General features: G+C 44.5%; 1 protein-coding gene across 2 annotated transcripts in view; it reads right to left on the bottom strand.

Moving 5' to 3' along the window:
* LOC103260518 (phospholipid-transporting ATPase IB) overlaps positions 1-18,675 on the bottom strand; it is a 549,519-nt gene that overhangs the window by 147,300 nt on the left and 383,544 nt on the right. For both annotated transcript variants that reach the window (XM_008058151.2, XM_021712400.1), the window contains one exon: positions 17,303-17,381. In XM_008058151.2, coding sequence (XP_008056342.1) covers positions 17,303-17,381 — 79 coding nt within the window. The remainder of the gene's footprint in view (positions 1-17,302; positions 17,382-18,675) is intronic.

The following is an 18,675-nucleotide window of genomic DNA, read 5'->3' as shown; positions in this document are numbered from 1 at the left end:
TTACCCACTTGTAGTTACGGCTGTAGTTACGGCTACCTGTAGTTACGGCTACTTGGAAGGTTGAGGCAGAAGGCTCACCAGAGCCCAGCAGGTCAACACTGAGGTGGCTGTTAAGTGTGCCACTGCACTACAGCCTGGGCGATGGAGTGAGACTCCATCCCAAAAAAGAAAAAAAAAGTGAATAGTGAATAGCAGAGTGCACTAAAACCCAACAGAGTATCTGCATGAGTATTTTAGGGAAAAAATGATTTTTTTACCTCAAATTTAGCAATTTACACACAATTAGGCACACACAATTTTGCCAGACATCTAGAAGTATTGTTGAAAGGATAACAAAAAAGGACCTGTCCGTATCGAATTTTCTTATGGTGAAAACATATACTAGATTTTTTTAAAGTAATGTTTAATTTTAGTTTCATATCTCCTTATACAATTGGTATATACTTATTGATAAAGTGATAGTTTAATAAATTCAATTGTATTGTAATTTGCTGTGCATAATCATCTGTACACTTGATACAAGGTAATCATTCACCCCAATTTATGTTTTATCATAAAATATTTTAATAGGTTTCATTTTCATAAAGGACATCAGATTAATTTAGTGGTAGTTTGCATTAAACAGCACAGGAATGGACTGCCCTCTTACCCATATATCCGAGGGCCTATAATTTTCGTTTTTCCATTCAGTGCTCTCCTACCTGCATTTCCTCTTCCCTTTCACAAATGTGGGCAGCAGAGAAGAAGGGAGGCAGTGACAATGAACAGGGTGAGAGGATGTAATTAATTCTAGTCACTTTCCCAAAAAACTCTCAGTATTTTTACAATACTGAAGGGGAACTGAAGTCAGCATTGATACTTCGATGAGATTTAAGAATGCATGTTGAAAGGAGGTGAGAGGACAGTAATAAAGTATACCATAGACTTAGGTTAAGAGCATGCTATAACCCAATAAATATGTAATTGGCTTGTGGACAATAGCACAGTCATTTTTAGTTTTTAGTTTTCTGTCTTAAAACATAACCTGTAACTGTTTAAAGTTCCAGTTATGGGAAAAACTGCAAAGCTCCAGTTATTCTTCCCTTATCTCACTTTCCCTTAGCAGCAACCAATCAGGTGGCAGGGGGTAATCACCTAAGTTTCCAGATGTCTCTGCAACTTCCCTAGCTAGTGGACCAAGGTCAGCCCGAGTCAGGCTAGCCAATCCTCCACGATTAAGCTGACCACCAGAGGAACTGCCCAATTAAATGGTAACAAAACTGGAAAGCCCCCCAAACTCCTCCTCCCTTTGTGTAAAAGCATAAAAGGCATCTGCTTAAAGAAATCAGAGCCTCTGAATGTACTCCGCTGTGTCGGTTGGTGACAGAGGTCCAGGCTCAAGCTTGTAAATAAAGACCCTCTTGAATTTTCATCGGAATTGGCTCTTGGTGGTCTCTCGGATTGAACTTTCGGCCACTACATTAATACAGGAATACTAATTAGAACACAGACACTTGGGACCAAGTGATTCGTATTTTAAGCTCACAAGATGAAGAACAGACAGCAATGCAACATGACTACAAGAGAAAGAAACAATGAGATGGAGAGAAGGAATTAGGGTTAGTGGAGAAAAATCCCAGTAATCAGAGGTAGAATATTTTGTTGCAGCCCTGCTTTCTTGTTCTAGCTCTGCCATTACTTGGTTTTCAACATTTTCAGATCCTCTGCATCCTCCCTTTAGCTTGAGATGTATTTCCTAGTCCCCATCTCGTCCTACATGCTCAAGAATGCAGAGAAGCCATTTTAATTGAGGCGAGTCACAGTCTGTGTGCCTTGACAGTCTACCTGCTTTAAACTCTAAGACAGCCTAGAGAGAACTTTGATCAGATGGAAGAGTTAGAAAGAACTGGAAGATGAAGCTAAAAATAGAATTTTGTAGTTATGTATTAACAACTTTTTTTTTTTAGTTGGAGTTTCACTCTGTCACCCAGGCTGGAGTACAGTGGCACACTCACGGCCACCCCAGTGTCGACCTGCTGGGCTCCGGCGATCCTTCCACTTCAGCCTTCCAAGTAGCCAGAACTACAGGCACACGCTACCACATTTGGCTAATTTTTGGTTTATTGTAGAGATGAGGTCTCGCCAAGTAGCCCAGGCTGGTCTCGAACCCGTGGGCTCAGGCAATCCATTTGCCTTGGCCTCCCAAAGTGCTGGGATGACAGGCTGAGCCACTGAGCCCGGCCTGACAACTTTTTGAATTTCCTTTTAATACCAATATTTCTAATGTTGCTTGATTCATGAACTAAAAGAAATGAAATATACAAAGCATTTGTCTAATAGGGAGGGCTTAGACTGTTTCATATTTTATGGATATACATGCAATAAACAGAAAATTGTCAGACATTCTAAGAAATTCTATGTTGAAAGTGTATCTTTTCTAAGCACTTACTATATAATAGGCACAGCTCTAAGGTGCTTTGCATACATAAGCTCCTTTAACACTTAACAACTATATGGAATAGCCTCATTATCTGCATATTTCAGATGAGATGCAACAAAGAGAAGTTAAATCGCATGTCCGAGGTCACACAGCAAGAAACTATAGAGTCTTTAAGCAAGAGTCTGTGTTCATTAACTGCGTGACAAAATGGACCCCAACAAATAAAAGGAGATCACTTCAAAGGCAAAAATAATTAGGCTAAGAAATACTCATTTGAAATACCAACACCTACCAGGAAGGAAATTTCTAGAACAGAAAATTAGACTCACATGACAGAAATCGTGTACCACATGAGGAAATACACACAGTAAAGCCATCCAGAGCAGCAGCCGGAGGCCCTTGGGACCTGACCCCTCACTGTGAGTCGTGTGAGGCACTTCACCAGTCCCGAGTTCCTCAGCCTCGGCACTACAGGCATTTCACCAGATGGCTCTTTGCTGAGGGAGCTGCCCTGTGGTTGCAGACTGTGTGGCAGCATACTCAGCCTCCACCACCAGACGCCAGGAGCATCCACCCTAGTTATGTCAACTCAAAATCTCTCCAGACACTGCCAAGTGTCCTTGGGAGGCAAAATCAACTCTGGCTGAGAACCACTGCCTCAGAGGAAAAAGAAAGGAGGAGCTCGAGTAAGTACCGATGCCACATTCTGAAGGAAGACTGTCTAGCACAGGATGCTCTCGTCTCTCCAGTCAGGCTCAGGAGGAGAGAATGAGTGGGAGATAACCCTCTATATCAGCGGTCCTCCACCTGTTTGGCGTCAGGGACCTGTTTCACGGAAGATAATTTTTCCACCAACCAGGGGCAGGGGATAGAGTTTCAGGATGATTCAAGTGCATGACAATTATTGTGCACTTTATTTCTATTAGTACTACATTGTAATATATAATACAGTAATTATATTGCTCACCATTTTTTTTAAAAGGCACGAATGGAAGTGGTAAATAAAATAACGGGCGGGCCATACATGGACTAAAATAAGTGTCGGATTCTGACTTAAAACCTGCTACCAGATGCAGCTGTGCAATCGGGCTATATCAACTCACTTGCCATTCACTGAGAGGATTTTCATAGGAGTCTGCAAGCAATTGATTTATGATGGCCTCTGTGCAGTCAGACCTCACTGCTCACAGTCAGCTGTATTTGCAGCTGCTCCCCAGTGCTCGCATCACCGCCTGAGCTCCACCTCAGGTCATCAGGCATTAGATTCTCATAAGGAACTGCAACCTAGATCCCTCGCATGCACAGTTCACAATAGGGTTTGCACTCCCGTGAGAATTCAATGCTGGTGCTGATCTGCCAGGAGGTGGAGCTCGGGCAGTGATGTCAGCAATGGAGAGCAGCTGTCAATACAGATGGAGTTTCGCTCGCTCACCTGCCTCTCACCTCCTGTGTGGCCTGGCTCCTAACAGGCCACGAACCGACTGGTTCTTGGCCTGGGGTTGGGGACTCCTGCTCTACACCATCAGGAGAGAGAAAACTGTGAAATTTTAGCACAGAGAAAAGCAATTCACAAAGCTGAATGGCTTTTGCAAGGGGGCAAACTCTGATCACCTCGAGACTGAATGTTAACTTGGAAAGAGAGCACTTCCCTGGAGAGAGACCCCCAAGACTACAGTGCACGATGCTGGCAATTCGGCAGAAAAAAACAGAGAACTTGAAGGACGTTTCCAACTGTAGTTTCCAGAGCTTTACAATGCATTCATTTCTGACTTGTCATGATGGTGAATGCTGCTGGCATTCAGAGACATGTTTACACTTCAGGTAATCTGAGCATTGAACGTTATTGAAGACAGGATAAACCTAATATTTCAGTTCATCATTGTGGAGGGGTAATTCAACATTGCATTTGAGCTTTCGGTTTAGGAAAGAGTCTCTCCTTCCCCAGCCCAAACTAATACCATCTGGAAATGATTTATCCCCTTGAAGGAGAAACTCCCAAACCAAGCTGAGGCTCTGGGACTTGCCAAGAGCCTCTGAAAAGACTGCATCCTTCAAACAAGTCACAGTCCCCAGCCTGTACGCCCTATGGGGGAAAGTCCCCCACGGAATAGCTGATTCTATTTCAACTGTTTTGGAGGCAAACACCTGTGGGCATCCTGCCTTGTTAAAACCTGCTAATAAGCTAGTCCTGAAGAAAAGAAGTTCTCAGAACACGGTTGTGGACACATACATTCGTAAACCACAGCCTGCTGGCCATTCAAGGCTGGAAAAGCCCAATTCGGTTGTCCAGTTTATTCCTGAAGCTGACACAATAAACTGTTCCCCTTTGCTTAATCTTAACTGCACTGTTAGGAGTCCACCACACCTCGTTGCTGTCATCTCGCTGTTTTTATTCTAGTCAGATATTTAAGATCACAAGTGGATTTTTTTCTAAAGGGGGAAAAGCCCCTCAAGCCTGGGTTCCCCAAGCCAGCCTTCAGAACGGCGTTTATCTACTATCTATGTAAACCAGAGTGAGGACATTATTTCAGAGAAAGCAGCGTGGGGTGGGATGGATGGTTATTTGGGCAGTGGGGGCTGTTGTTGGGAGGGAAAAGGACATTTCAGGCAAAAAGGAAATCAGCCTGCATGGGCAGGGAAGCCGAGTCAGGGTGGAAAGGTGAGCCAATGGAGTGGGGGTGGGGCTGGGCGAGATCAGCAGGGATCAGACTTTGGGAGACTTTAAAAAGGTCTCCATGGAAGAAATCTACCCACAGTGCAGTTAAAGAGACATGGCCACACCAGACCTCTATTTTCCTATCTTAATGGGGTCCTAGTTCTTCCTAGCAGAAACCCATCATCGGCACACAAAGGCTTAAAGAGGACGGAAAGGTGAGAAGGATTAACCCGTGCATTGCATCAGAACAGGTGAACAGGCTTCTACCTGGGCAGGTCTGAGATCAGGAGCCTTTTGGGACTGCGGGATCATGGTCACCCCTGGGTGAGGGCAGTACCAGTCCCAGTGACTCAGGGAACAATTCCCAAGGGGGAAAAAAAAGAGTAGGACAAATTTCCCATCTGTTTGGCTCAATCAAACACCAAGTCGCATTCAGAATGATCTGTGATTGCATGTGCCATAAAACCAATATAATAATGGTGCTTATTATGAACTAGAAAACATCACAAAAAAAGAGAGACAGAAATCCTCTCCTGGGTAGCCAGCACCTTATCTTAAAGACAATACAGGGTATATGGACCCAAGGCAGCTGGCGAGCCCATTCTTCCAGATTTCTATTATTCATAAAACCTGGCTGGACTCAGGGCCGACACAATGTAGGATTAACCAAGCGAGGTCTGGAAACCTAGTCACTCAAGCAGACTATTCTGAACAACAGGGACCAAACCACACGGACTTCCCACATCAGCACTAACAGCCCAAAAATGTTGCCTGCAAAAACCTCTTTGAAAATATTTGTGGGAAAAGCCACAATTTGTAAGAAAAGTATGTCTCATTTTTTAAACAGAATGATCAAGGAGCATATTTCAAAATATACCAAAGAGCTAGGTTGATGCCATTTTATAAAGATCTCATTTCAATTAAGTGCTCATTAAAAACATGACATCATTACCCAGCTAAACCACAAAATGTATTCAGAAATAGCCCTGACGAAGGCAAAACTTGAAGACAAAGTTATAGTATAGAACTGTGTGGCTGGAGGAGACGGGTTTCGTGAGCATGGGAACAGATGGGGGGAGCTGGTATGTATACTTTTGAGGGAGTAAGAACAGCAGGACACCTGAATTGGTCACCAAGCGACTCAGTAGGGGTAGTCAAGTAGAAGGTGGTACCCTTTCCTTGACGCCAAGACATTCGCCAAGACACTTGGGTCATAGAACAGAGGCAGGGCTTCTCCCACTTTCCCTCCCCTCCCCCATAGCTTCAGGAGCTCCTGGCAGCACTATTTCAGAACACCCAGATTCCAGAATATTAACTGAGCCAGCGCCCTCCCCTGCCTCACTCTTGGGCCTCTCCAGACTCTGGAGCCTCCTAGGAGGTGCAGGCCCACTAGCTACTCTCAGATCTCAATCAAGACTGAAGACATATTCCAAGTTTCACATAACTCACACGTAAACTGTCAGAACGTAGCCTGCTCATGCCCATGCTGCAATCACAACTATTCTTTCTGCTTCCAACATTACGAACTCATGAAGGAAAAATAGATTTTTTTCCCCCCTTTCTCTGTAAAGAGTGGCGTACCATACTGGAGGGTGCTTTATAAAAGGCAGGGTTTATACAAGTGTTAGTGATTATAATGACATTCGTAACCAGCGGGGCTGGGTCGGGTTCCTGGTCCTATAAGCCTGTTGCTGGATTGTGTCTGCTCTGTTGCTATTCCTGCTGGATAAAGGTAAGAGCAAGAATCTCAACTTTCAAACTTTCTCTTTTTTCACTTTTGTATACTGAAAATAGATTTGAAGAAGGATGTCAAAATGATGGAAAGTAAACCTAACTGCTGACACCAGACAGTCACCTAGTGAGGCCACCAATGAGTCTTCTTCTTCCTGGGTGCACAGCGGGTGACACCTCCTGTGCCCTGCACCCCCATGGGGCCCATGACTAGTTATTGCCTATTGAATGTGACATGAGGGATGGATTGCTTCTTGCCAGACACAGGTGAGTGCTAACAGTCCTGCAAACCATCTTCTTTCTCCCCTCCCCGAGTTGAGACTGAGGGTACACTCAATGGACCACAGTGTTGAAGTGGATTGGAGTCTGTTTTCACCGGGTTAAGAGAGGCAGATGTGGAAATAACTGTCATGTCACAAAGGAAGAAAGTTTGTGAGGTGTTGTCCAGTGGGTATTCCCCCATACGAGGCTTGTTTCTTCTGTCTCCTGCAGGGGGTAGCCTCTGGCCAAGACTAGTCTCTGCAGGATATTCACATTCTCAGTAATGAGTCATGGGGCACAGAAGATTAAGCCAAGCTGAAAAGAACATAGACGTCATTCTTTTTAAATATATATTCTATAAGGATACATTATTTTTTAATATTTTAGTTTAAAGATGTGGGGCACAATTCAGAAATGGGTGTACAGGTAGACATTGTACAGGTAAAGTTTGGGCCTCGCTTTGGTCACTACTTTGCCTGGTTTGAGATCAGGTACCCTTACTAATGTTGTGTTTCCCCTCTGTCCCACCCTGGCAGTATCTTGCTACTGTCAATCCCTTTCTTATGGAATTATGGTAAATGTTCAGGGTTCATTTATGAGTGAGAACATGTGGTAATCTGTTCTTTGTTTCTGTGATAGATCACTGATGATGATGGTAGACTCTAAATCCATCCAAGTAGCTATGAAGACCATGCTTGTCCTTCTTTATGACTGCATAATATTCCATTGTGTGGAAACTTTTTAAAAATCCAATCCAGTTTCAATAGGCAACAGGATTGGTTCCATGTTTTTGCTATTGTGAATAGTGCTGCAAAAGACGTGTGTGCAGGTATCTTTTTTGTAGGATGATTTGAGTTCTCCCGGATATATTCCCAGTAGGGGGATTGCTGGATCATATGGAAGGTCAATTTCTAGTTCGTTTAGAAATCACCTTGGCCGGGCTTGGTGGCTCAGCCTGTAATCCCAGTACTTTGGGAGGCTGAGGTAAGTGAATTGCCTGAGCCCACGGGTTCGAGACCAGCCTGAGCAACTTGGTGAGACCTCGTCTCTACAATAAGTAAATAAATAAATTAGCAGGGCATGGTATCGTGCGCCTGTAGTTCTGGCTACTTGGAAGGCTGAGGTGGAAGGATTGCCAGAGCCTAGCAGGTCAATACTGGGGTGGCTGTGAGTATGCTACTGCACATCAGTCTGGGCAACAGAGTGACACTCCAATTCAATAAATAAATAAATAAATAGATAGATAAAATAAAAATTAAATAAATTTTAAAAAGAAAGAAAAGAAATGGCCACAGTGTTTTCCACAGACGTTGAACTAGTTTGCAGTCCCACCAGCGGTATAGAAATGTTCTCTTTTCTCTGTATACTCACCAGTCTCTGTTTTTGTTTGTTTGTTTGTTTGTTTGTTTTGAGTTAGAGTCTCACTATCACCCAGACTGGAGTGCAGTGGCCACTTCCGGCCACCGCAGCCTCGACCTGCTGGGCTCTGGTGATCCTTCCACCTCAGCCTTCCAAGTAGCTGGAACTACAGGCGCACGCTACCATGCCCGGCTAATTTTTTTGATTTATTGTAGAGATGAGGTCTCACCTGCCCAGGCGGGTCTCGAACCCACAGGCTCAGGCAATCCACTCACCTCAGCCTCCCAAAGGCACAGGATTACAAGATGAGCCACCGAGCCCGGCTTGTTGTTTGTTTTATTATTGATGGCCATTATTACTGGGAGTAGGTGGTGTCTCAATGTGGTTTTGATGTGCATTTTCTCTGATGATTAGTGAGGCTAAGGACTTTTGCATGTGCCTGTTGGCTACCCATATATCTTCTTTTGAGAAGTGTCTATTCATTTCTTTTTAGGCGGCACTCTTAATGTAACTGTAAACACCACAGAGCAACTTTAATAATTAACTTGCTTGATTATAAAACTGCTTGTACTATTCCGAGGCATGGATTCTTCACCAACTGGCTGCCATTGGTGTCTCCCATGATTTCTAATAAATTGAAGTCTTTTCCTTCTGGGACCTCCTGGTGACTTCTTTGGAACAGGCAAATGTTACATGCAAGCCCACTCAGATTTGGGGCTATCGTATTATATAAAGAAGGTTATCCTCACAGACTCTACAAACTGGAGACAAAGCACACCAGGCAGGGCCACACCAGCAGCCAGGTCAGCTGGGAGGCAGGGGGAGAGGGTAGAGCATGGCCCAGAATGCTTACTGGGGTTCTTGCAGGAAGAATGGGTGAAGCAGGGCAGGTACACTGAATAGATTCAGAGTTGGATAATTTGAATAATTCTGGTGGACTCTGGGCTATCAGGGTTGTCCCTGGACGTCCAGTACCTGGCCCTGGGGTGATGTGGTGTGTGAGAATGTGACCAAAGAGATGGCTGGGGTGTGGGCTCTGGCTTGGTTGGTTTGTAGAACAAAGGCACACATGCAGGCGAATTGTGCACTGTCTTATAATTGTGCACCATCTTATTGTGCTAGCCTGGGAGAGGCAGTCTTTCCAGAAGGAAAGCCCCTAATGCCACATCATCAAGAACATGAAACATAAGAAGAATATACTCAATACACCCGTAAACAAACACACCTGCACTGGATAGAGACACAGGTGAGATATAAATCTTTCCTGGGCTGAGCCTCCAAGATTCCCTAGCCAACACACCTTGATTCAACTTCCAATTCACGGCTGGGTGCAGTGGCTCACACCTGTAATCCCAGCACTTCGGGAGGCCGAGCTTTGCTAGAGCCCAGGAGTTCAAGACCAGTCTGGGTGACATACTGAGACCTCGTCACTATAAAATATTTAAAAAATTAGCTGGGCGTGGTGGTACATGCCAGCTACCCAGGAGGCTGAGTTGGAAGGATCGCCTGAGCCCAGGAGGTCAGAAGTCGAGGCTGTGGTGAGCCACGACTATGCCACTGCACTGCAGCCCGGGTGACAGAGTGAGAGCTTGACTCAAACAATAAAAAAACCTTCCTGCTCAGGTGAAATCTGGGGACTCTGGCTTGGAACATTACAGCAAACCCAACTGTTTAAAATACATGGAACACAGAGTTTATTAAAACAGACATTGAAACATAAGAAATATTTAACTGAATGGAAAGAAGGACACTTCCAGCCCCATTCTGTGTTTCAGGATGTGTGAGGCAGAACATTGTCATTATACAGAAAAGTAATTGCCAAAGTCAGAGCTTGGCGGCAGTTCATTACAGAACTGTGTTTAAAACAAACCAAACCAGAAAAGAAAAAAATCTTGCACTTGAACTTGGAAACCTGGTTCTATTTTAAGCGTATTATGACTGGGTTAGTAACCAGTTCTTTAGGTTATTGAGCTGTAGTTTCAAGTGCATAAATCCAAAAAACTTCCAGAATGTTCTTTCTGGTTCCTAGGGAGCAAGTTCTATGATTTCATTTATAGTCTTCAGGGTTTTATGAACCTACAGCACACCTGTCCTCTCTGCTGGTCTTCCTGATGCCAGGGGCTGCATGGAGTCACTATGTCCTATTTTCTGTCCCATGTAGCACTGAATGCTCATCTCCAAATCTTTTTAATTTGTTCTAGACCTTTTCTACATGGCACACGGTACTGTCAGTGGCTTTACAGGGAAACACAAAGTTTCACATGCCTCACATTTGAAGACCGTGTTGTGTCGGTCACTGTGACTGCAACGACACCCTCTCCTGACAGACTGAGGATGCGGTACCACCAGGTTGAGTAGGGGTGTGTTCATCCAGTACCGGATAATTCCAGTTCTACCTCCAATCCACCCACTTTCTCCACCACAGTTTTTACTCCACTAGGCCACACAACAGGCTGCCCACTGGACTCCAGCGGCCATCCTTGCCTGTGTGGTTGTGTTAAAGTAAATCAGGTCGTGTGACTCCTTGCTCATAACCCGTCAGTGGCTTCCATTACAGTCATACCCCAAGAGGTCTGGAAAGGCCTGGCCTCTCTGTCTCCACCCTCGTCATCCAAGGCCATCTGGGTCCCACAGTCCACTCCGACCCCTCGGCTTCCAACAAACGCCTTCTTTCTCTGAGAGCCGTGCTGCTCCCGAAACCCAAAACTCTCTTCTCTGCTTAGTTCATGCTTCCTCTCCCTTCAACACTGTGTCCGTGTCCTTAAGGACGGTGTCCTCAAAGCCCAGACCAGGTTCATTTTCCTTGGAATGCATTTCGTGTGACCTCACGCCTGGCTCTATTTTCTTTCTTATTTTTTTGGTAGAGACAAGGTCTCACTATGTTGCCCAGGCTGATTTCAAACTCCTGGGCTCAAGCAATCTTCCCGCCCTGGCCTCCCAAAGTGCTGGGATTACAGGCGTGAGCCATGGCACCTGGCCCTATCTTTATTTATTTATTTATTTAATGAGTGAATAATTCAGTTTAAGAAGTTGCAGTCAGAGAACACTGGCAGTCTCGCCCAAAATTAGCCTAATGTGCAACAAGGCAAGTCGTCAGGATTTGCATGATATGAAACACCCACATTTACAGTAACAACATATAGGTCAAAAACAGTTTAAGCTAACGTAGCCCAACAATGTCATAGGCAGAGGGAAATATGCTAGGTTTTGTTTTTTATACATGTACACTATAATTTCAGTATTTAAAAAATGCCTGATTTTATAGTAGCACATTTACTAGAAAATATAACACAGCCTTCTCCAAAAACGTTGAATGCCCTTCTGCTTAATTAGTGCTACTTGTAAGATCCATATGGTACTTTTTCTTCCTAAAAAGGGAACAGTTTCCGTGATGTGGACCCTGGCAAATCAAGAACAGTTTTTTAGGAAACTTTTTCAGTATATTTCCTTTCCCCTCATCTCCCTTTTCAATTTCTTCAAGAAAAATCTGAAAATTTCCTTTTTAAAAATCAAAACTGAGTTTCCGCTCTTTTGCCAGTAACCGCATTCCACTTCAAGGAGCTCAGCTATGCCGAACAGGCACACATGGAAAATCCGATGTGGCCGACACTAGGGCTCCTGATGGACTTCCGTCCCCGTGAAGGTGACCTCCTGGGTTTAACCTAGACTCCCTTCTCAGATCAAAGGGGAGGGGCTGCAGGCAGACCCTGGGAGCAAGCATGCAGCTGTGATGGTTGGAAGAAATCTGGTTTGCTGAATTGCTTGAGTGGAAAAATTTATTTTTGAAACTTGAAATGAATCATCACAAACTTCATCAGCAAAGGAGCGCTTTGAAAAGCCTCTTCGAAACCACACAAAAATATGCAAAGCAAAAATCTTGGACGCATTCTAGGGAGTGAACCAGGCGCCCACACCTTCTCAAAAACAAATCTTCCTAGTAATTGTGCTGTCTTGCCCAAAAACTCTGTTGCTATGTACCTGAGTCTTTCTCCACGGATGGTGGAGAATTTTCTAGAAAAAAGTCATCGTCTTTGTGACATCATCAACACAGTATCAAATGAAGGCACTCTAGGGACCTCGGCCCCTGGTCAAGGGACATTTCCTTCAGGGGCTCTGGGTGTGGGTAGACATCTGAGGGACAGGTTCAGGTAGCCCTGGGGATTCTGAGGGTGATCTTCTGTTAGACCTGGGTCCCCCAGGCTTTGAAAGCACCCAGTTTGTCTCAAATGGTACCATATCCCTGTGCTTCTTTGGGGGTGGGGTGGACACATCTTTCTGAATGGCAATTAAGAGTGTAATAAGAACCCATGTGTGCTCAGGACAGCAAATCAGCACAGACGAATAAGTGATCCCATCCGCTGACATGTCCTCGTCCTCTGGAGCTTGCAATTTTTATCCCTGTTACTCCCCAACTCCCTCCCACCCAAAAACAAACAAACAAACAAACAAAAACCAAAAACATAAAACCCCACACCTTTGCCAAATCCTGTTTCTCTCCAGAACAGTCTTATCTTCTCCATGGGCAAATCCCATCATGCAATTCTCCTCCCCCAGCTCCTCACAGAGAAAAAGTCCCCACCGGGTGTGAGTGGTGGAACCCCCTGACCTCTTTGCCCCCTATTCCAGCCCCTACCCACTGTCTACGCTGTAGTCATCTCCATGGGGTGGTGTTGCCCACCACACAGGGGACGCTGTGAATGTGTTGGGACAGGTTGCGAGGTATAGTTGCCAGGAAGCTAGGAAAAAGGTGGAGGAGGGTGGGGAGCGTGAGTCCATTTGGGCTGCTAAGGCAAAATGCCATAAACTGAGGAGTTTAGAAACAGAAACGTGTCTGTCAGAGTTCTAGATGCTAAGAAGGCCAAAATCAAGGCCCTGGCAGATTCAGGGTCGGGTGAGGGCCCGCTGCTCACAGATGGTCCTTCTGGCTGTGCTCTCACATGGTAGATGGGGCAAGCGTGCTCTCTGGGGTCTCTCTTCTGAGGGCATGAGTCCCGCTTGAAAGAGATACACCTTGTGACCTATCACTTCCCAGAAGCCCCTCCTCCTAATTGCACCACCTCACGGGATAGGCTTCAACATATGAATTTGGGAAGGATGTGGCCCATTTAGACCGTAGCAGGAAGTTACACATTTACTGTCCAGGGCCAGGGATGCTTAGTGTCCCAAAGTGCTCATGAGTCTGACAAAGAAGAGTCCAGAATCCAGCCTCTCCCTAGCCTCCCTACCTCCCACCGAGATACTTTCCCTGGGTTCTAGGGCAGCTCAGGTCCTGTGCACCTGTGTGGCCCTGGCCAGGTATGCTCCTTCCCTCCACCCTTCCCCACACCCCCCTGCCCCACCGACCGCCCTCTATTCATCTTTCAGGAACTCAAATATCGCTTCCTCCAGAAGATTCTCCCTGACTCTCTGGGCTAGGTTGTGCCCCCATATTATAAGCTCCACCTGCAGCCTGTAGGACTGGACATGCCAGGGACATAGCAGTTACGGACAAGATGTCCGACCATCCACTCTGACCTCAGGTAAGGCCCCAGAGGACAGGAGAGGTGGTCCCCGGCTTGCTGACCTCTAGGCCCATTGTGCTCTCGAAGTGCCTGGCATACAAGATACGCCACAATCTCAAATAAGTACACTTTTTCCCCTCAAAACACACTCCTTTCTCTCCAAACACAGTCCCATTCCTGGGGTTGAACAGGGGAGGGACATTTGTATTCCCATTCCCAAGCTCTTCCTTGGCTAGAATACCTGCTACCCGTTTTCTGTCTACCATTCACCTTACAAGACACAGTAGGCTCATTTTCCCAAATTGCTCTAATCATACAATTCTCCTTGACCTGAATTCTACATTGACCTTTAGTGCCTAAGCAATGCAGTCTTAATTTCTCCAATTTGCACTCAAAACTGTCTGCAGTTCAGCTTTTGTCTGCCTTCTCCAACTCCTTGGCTTCTGCCCTTGAACTGCTCGTTGGCTACAGTTTTCCACACCGGTCCTGAATCTTCCCACTTTTTTGGACTCTTCCCCATACTGGCCTTTATGGCTAACCCTAAATGTTACCACCTCCAAGAAGCTATTAGCAATCCCACATGAAAGGCATCTCTCAGTCCTTTTATTTCCAGTAAGATTTTATCTGTGTTTTAATTGAAACAGCTATCTTCTACTTATGTGCTAAAGTTATCCCTGTGCAAATCTGCTATGGTTTGAACATGTCTCCTGAAGTTCACGTGATCTCTCTTGGGCTGATGTTGGGAGGTGGGCCCTGAAGGGAGGTGTTTGGGTCATAGGGAACCACCCTCATGAACGGATCGAGGCTGTTATCACAGAGCTGATGGCTTTCCTCTTCCTTTCACCAACAGCCTTCCACCATGGATGATACAGCAGGAAGGCCCTGACGAGATGCCAGCCCCTTGATCTTGGACTCCCCAGCCTCCAGAACCATGACCTGAACACATTTCTGTTCATTATAAAGTACCCCATCTGAGGCATTCTATTATAGCAGTACAAACCAGGCTAAGACAAAATCGAATCTCTTTATCAGACTACAAACTTTGAAGGTAAGACCCACATTGATATATTGACTTATCACCCTTAAAATCCACCACAGTGCCTTGGACATAAAGATTACATGAATGAATACAGTTTATGAACCATAATAATACAATAATTTTTGCTTTGTACCTAATTGGGGAAATATGGAAATTAATTCTAAATTATTCATTCCACTTATAGGACGTCAACTCATTAACAAGAAAACAAATGTCCCTCCCCTGTTCTATGATGCATTTAATATTTGTGATTTATTTCACCTTATACAGTTTCCCTCAATAGATTACTGCTTGCAGAACAAACAGAAAACCCCTGTGCTGAGCTCAGTAAATACAATAAGACAATGACATTGATGATGATGACAGTGATCATAAAAAGGGGGAAAAAATCATCCTATGGGCTGGTTGCTAAGTAATTTGCCAAATTTGGAGGAAATAGACAAAGGTAACAGATCCTAACTTGAAATTCACTGGGTGCTGTCTTGTAGGTAAATTAGCAACTGCTGGGTGTCTATACCCCTTAAATACAGTACATGTTAGGTAATGAATGGATTTACACAATGGAATCTAGGCAAACTGTAGCAATTCCACTGTAAACTACCAGCCACACACTCAGAACACATGATCATAAGAACTCCAGGATTAGGAAACCAACTTCTCCGCAGACGGGCCACACTAGTTCCCTGTGATTCGGGCAAGCAACCGGCCATCTTGTAAAACTTCTAAGAATCCAAAGGCAAGTAGTTTTGAGTTAGGAACACAGTAGGCTGTCCAGATAAAAAGGGGAAGGAGTCTGCAGATGGTACTTGTAGCCAGTCCATGCCAATCATGGTCTCTTCTTTTTCTTTTCATGGTTCACCACAGCCTCAAACTCCTGGGTTCAAGCCATTCTCCTGCTTCAGCCTCCCAAGTAGCTGGGATGGACTACAGGTGTGTGTCACTGTGCTCGGCTAATTTTTTTGGTTTGTACAGATGGGGTCTTGCTAGGGTGCCTAGGCTGGTCTCAAATTCCTAAGACTCAAGCAATCCTCCCGCCTCTACCTCCAACAGTGCTGGGATACAGGTGTGAACCCTGCCCACTGTCTCTTCTTATGTGCCAAAGCTTGGGCTTGGATAAAGAGGATGACATCAAAACTACTCTTCTGCTAATCAGACACATGGCTTCCCCCTACTAGTCCATCCTGCTACGATGGTGGCTGCTTCTGCCAAAATGTCATAGCTTCTGAAACAAAAGCTCATCTATTCCTCTTATGCCTGCAAACCGTTACTTACAAAGCCATTTAAAACACATTAAATCCACAATGGATAAAGATGAATCACAAGAAAGGTTCACAGTTAAAATGTTTTAATGAGAATGCTCTTTTGGGGGGTGGGCGGTGAGGCTAGAAGCAGACAATGTTATTCTCTGATTTAAAGACTTAGGGACCCTTAAAGGAAAAGGAATTCGCACGGAATGGAAAGAACAAATCATGGGACGTAATGCATCTGCGGTGCCTGCGTTCTCTCTCTGTCAGTATTTCACAGGTTAAAGAATACCAGTGAGGATGAATCACTGTTGCTTGAATCACACAACGCACTGACTCAGAAACAAAGATGCTTGGAAATGATATTCTTTGGTTCTTTGAACAACAAAAGACCTTGTCTAGTCAACATTTGGAGTAATTTTTCCCAGGGGGTTGATCACTATTTGAGAGGAATGAAAGAGGAGCATTCTCATGATACATTTTCATTTTCTGAGCCTGAAGACATGTCTTTTCGAGGCTGCGCTCTGGATGTATTAAGAAGTGTGAACAAGCAAGGCGTCTGTCCGGCTCTCAGGCACCCTCTATTCAGCCATAGAGGCAGATGAAAACCGGTCTGAAGAATCAGTCCTCAGACAAACTATAACTTCAAAAGGTGTGTATGCCAAGGAAAGGAGGCACCGGAAAACTAGGAATAAGATTAAACTCTTACAAGATTTGAGTTCTTGTAGGGTAGGGAGGGCTTGGAACTGAAGTCCAAGAAAGTCAGAGAATTTCAAACTCAGGGACAAGAGTCTGAAATCCATTCCATTCTAGCACACAGCTTTTCTTCAAGATCCCCGACTCAACTGTTATTAAAAATTGGGTTTAGAATTCCTAGTATTCCAGTTATCCAGTCAACTGGAAAGAAAATGGGTTCTCAAAGCCAGAATTGGTAAAACCTACCAGTTACAAGCCTGAAACTGGCTCTCCTTAGACGGGAGGCATGTTTTTTCTCTAAATGTGTTCTTGTGATCTCTCATTCTACAGACCTGGAAAAAAATCGTAAGGGGAGGTAAAGCCCCTTGACGACAGTTGAAATCACACAGCCCTTACCATGCTCCAGTGCTTTCATGGGAAACCAGAAGAGGATGAGGGAGTGGACCAAGGCGTTGATGCAGTGACCCCAGAAAACCTACAGGGAAAACAAACCAAGGCAGTGAGGAGGCGCCCAGAACCCCGACTTCCACACACTCTCAACAGACGCTGCATTGTGTGGGAGTCCGGCAGCTCCCAGGTCCAGGAGAACACAGAATTCTTGAATTTAGGAAAAAAAACCCAAAAAACAAACAAACAAAAAACCCCAAACTAACTAGGTCTTCACTTTTGCAGACAGATCACTAGACTATCTCCAGGTAATATTACTTTAGTACAAAGACCAAAATCTATATCCACGGAGGTGTAGACCAACACACCTTCCACTTGAAATATGAGTTATAATCAGTTTCCTTTAGCATTGCGAGACAGACAACAATATTTTACGACCATCCAGAAAAAGGGTATTAGGTCAGCATGGTTAATAACAGACTAAAACTCTGTACTTTTGGAAGCATTTGAAAAACATTTTACATGTAAATTCTAACCATTCTTACTTTTTAGTTTTACTCCTTCAAATCCCTCCTATTCAATTTTTTCTTTAATTTAGGGGTTTGGGGATAATATGCACATTTGAAAGTTCTCTTTAATGCTTGAAAGGTCAAACTTTTCAAGAACATAAAAACATAAAAATTTAGTTTAGTTTCACTAATATATTTCAACCACCTTTTAACCACTGAGGTGAAGACGATTAAAGCCAGATTAAATTTATTTAAAAATCTATGAGGTGCTCTGGAAACTGTCACATGGTTTAATCCAAAATCATGATAGGATAACAGAAAGTCATGAGAAGTATTATTACAAGACAATGGGACTTTCACCATTTTATTTTATTTTTTGAGTCAGGTTCTCACTCTGTCTCCCAGGCTGGAGAGCAGTGGCACCATCACGGCTCACCACAGCCTTGACCTCTTGGGCTCAGGAGATCCTTCTGCCTCAGCCTCCTAAATACCTGGGACCACAGGCATGCCCCACCATACCTATTAATTTTTGGACTTTTTGTAGAGACGAGGTCTCTCTATCTTGCCCGGGCTGTTTTCCCCCATTTTAAATGTTCATTTTGTACCACCCTCACCTTTATACAAAAACAAAAAACAAAAAACAAAAAAACCCAGTCTTCAGCATGTCTGCACACAAGCTTCAGGACACTCAGCAGTCCTGCCTCTGACATGAGCCCATTCCCTACTCACTTCCCACCTCAAACGGGTTTGAATTCACACCCTACAGAAACCAGATTGATTTATATAAATAAAGTGGTGGCAATGGGTCCTATTTTCCCTTTAAGGAAACCCTGTCAACAGGGACTGGTGACATCGGTCACCCAAGTCTCTTCA

This window comes from Carlito syrichta, unplaced genomic scaffold (assembly GCF_000164805.1).
Source record: "Carlito syrichta isolate Samal-C Ts95f unplaced genomic scaffold, Tarsius_syrichta-2.0.1 Scaffold303232, whole genome shotgun sequence".
Taxonomy (NCBI): Eukaryota; Metazoa; Chordata; class Mammalia; order Primates; family Tarsiidae; genus Carlito; species Carlito syrichta.
This window is presented reverse-complemented; position numbering and strand designations above follow the sequence as displayed.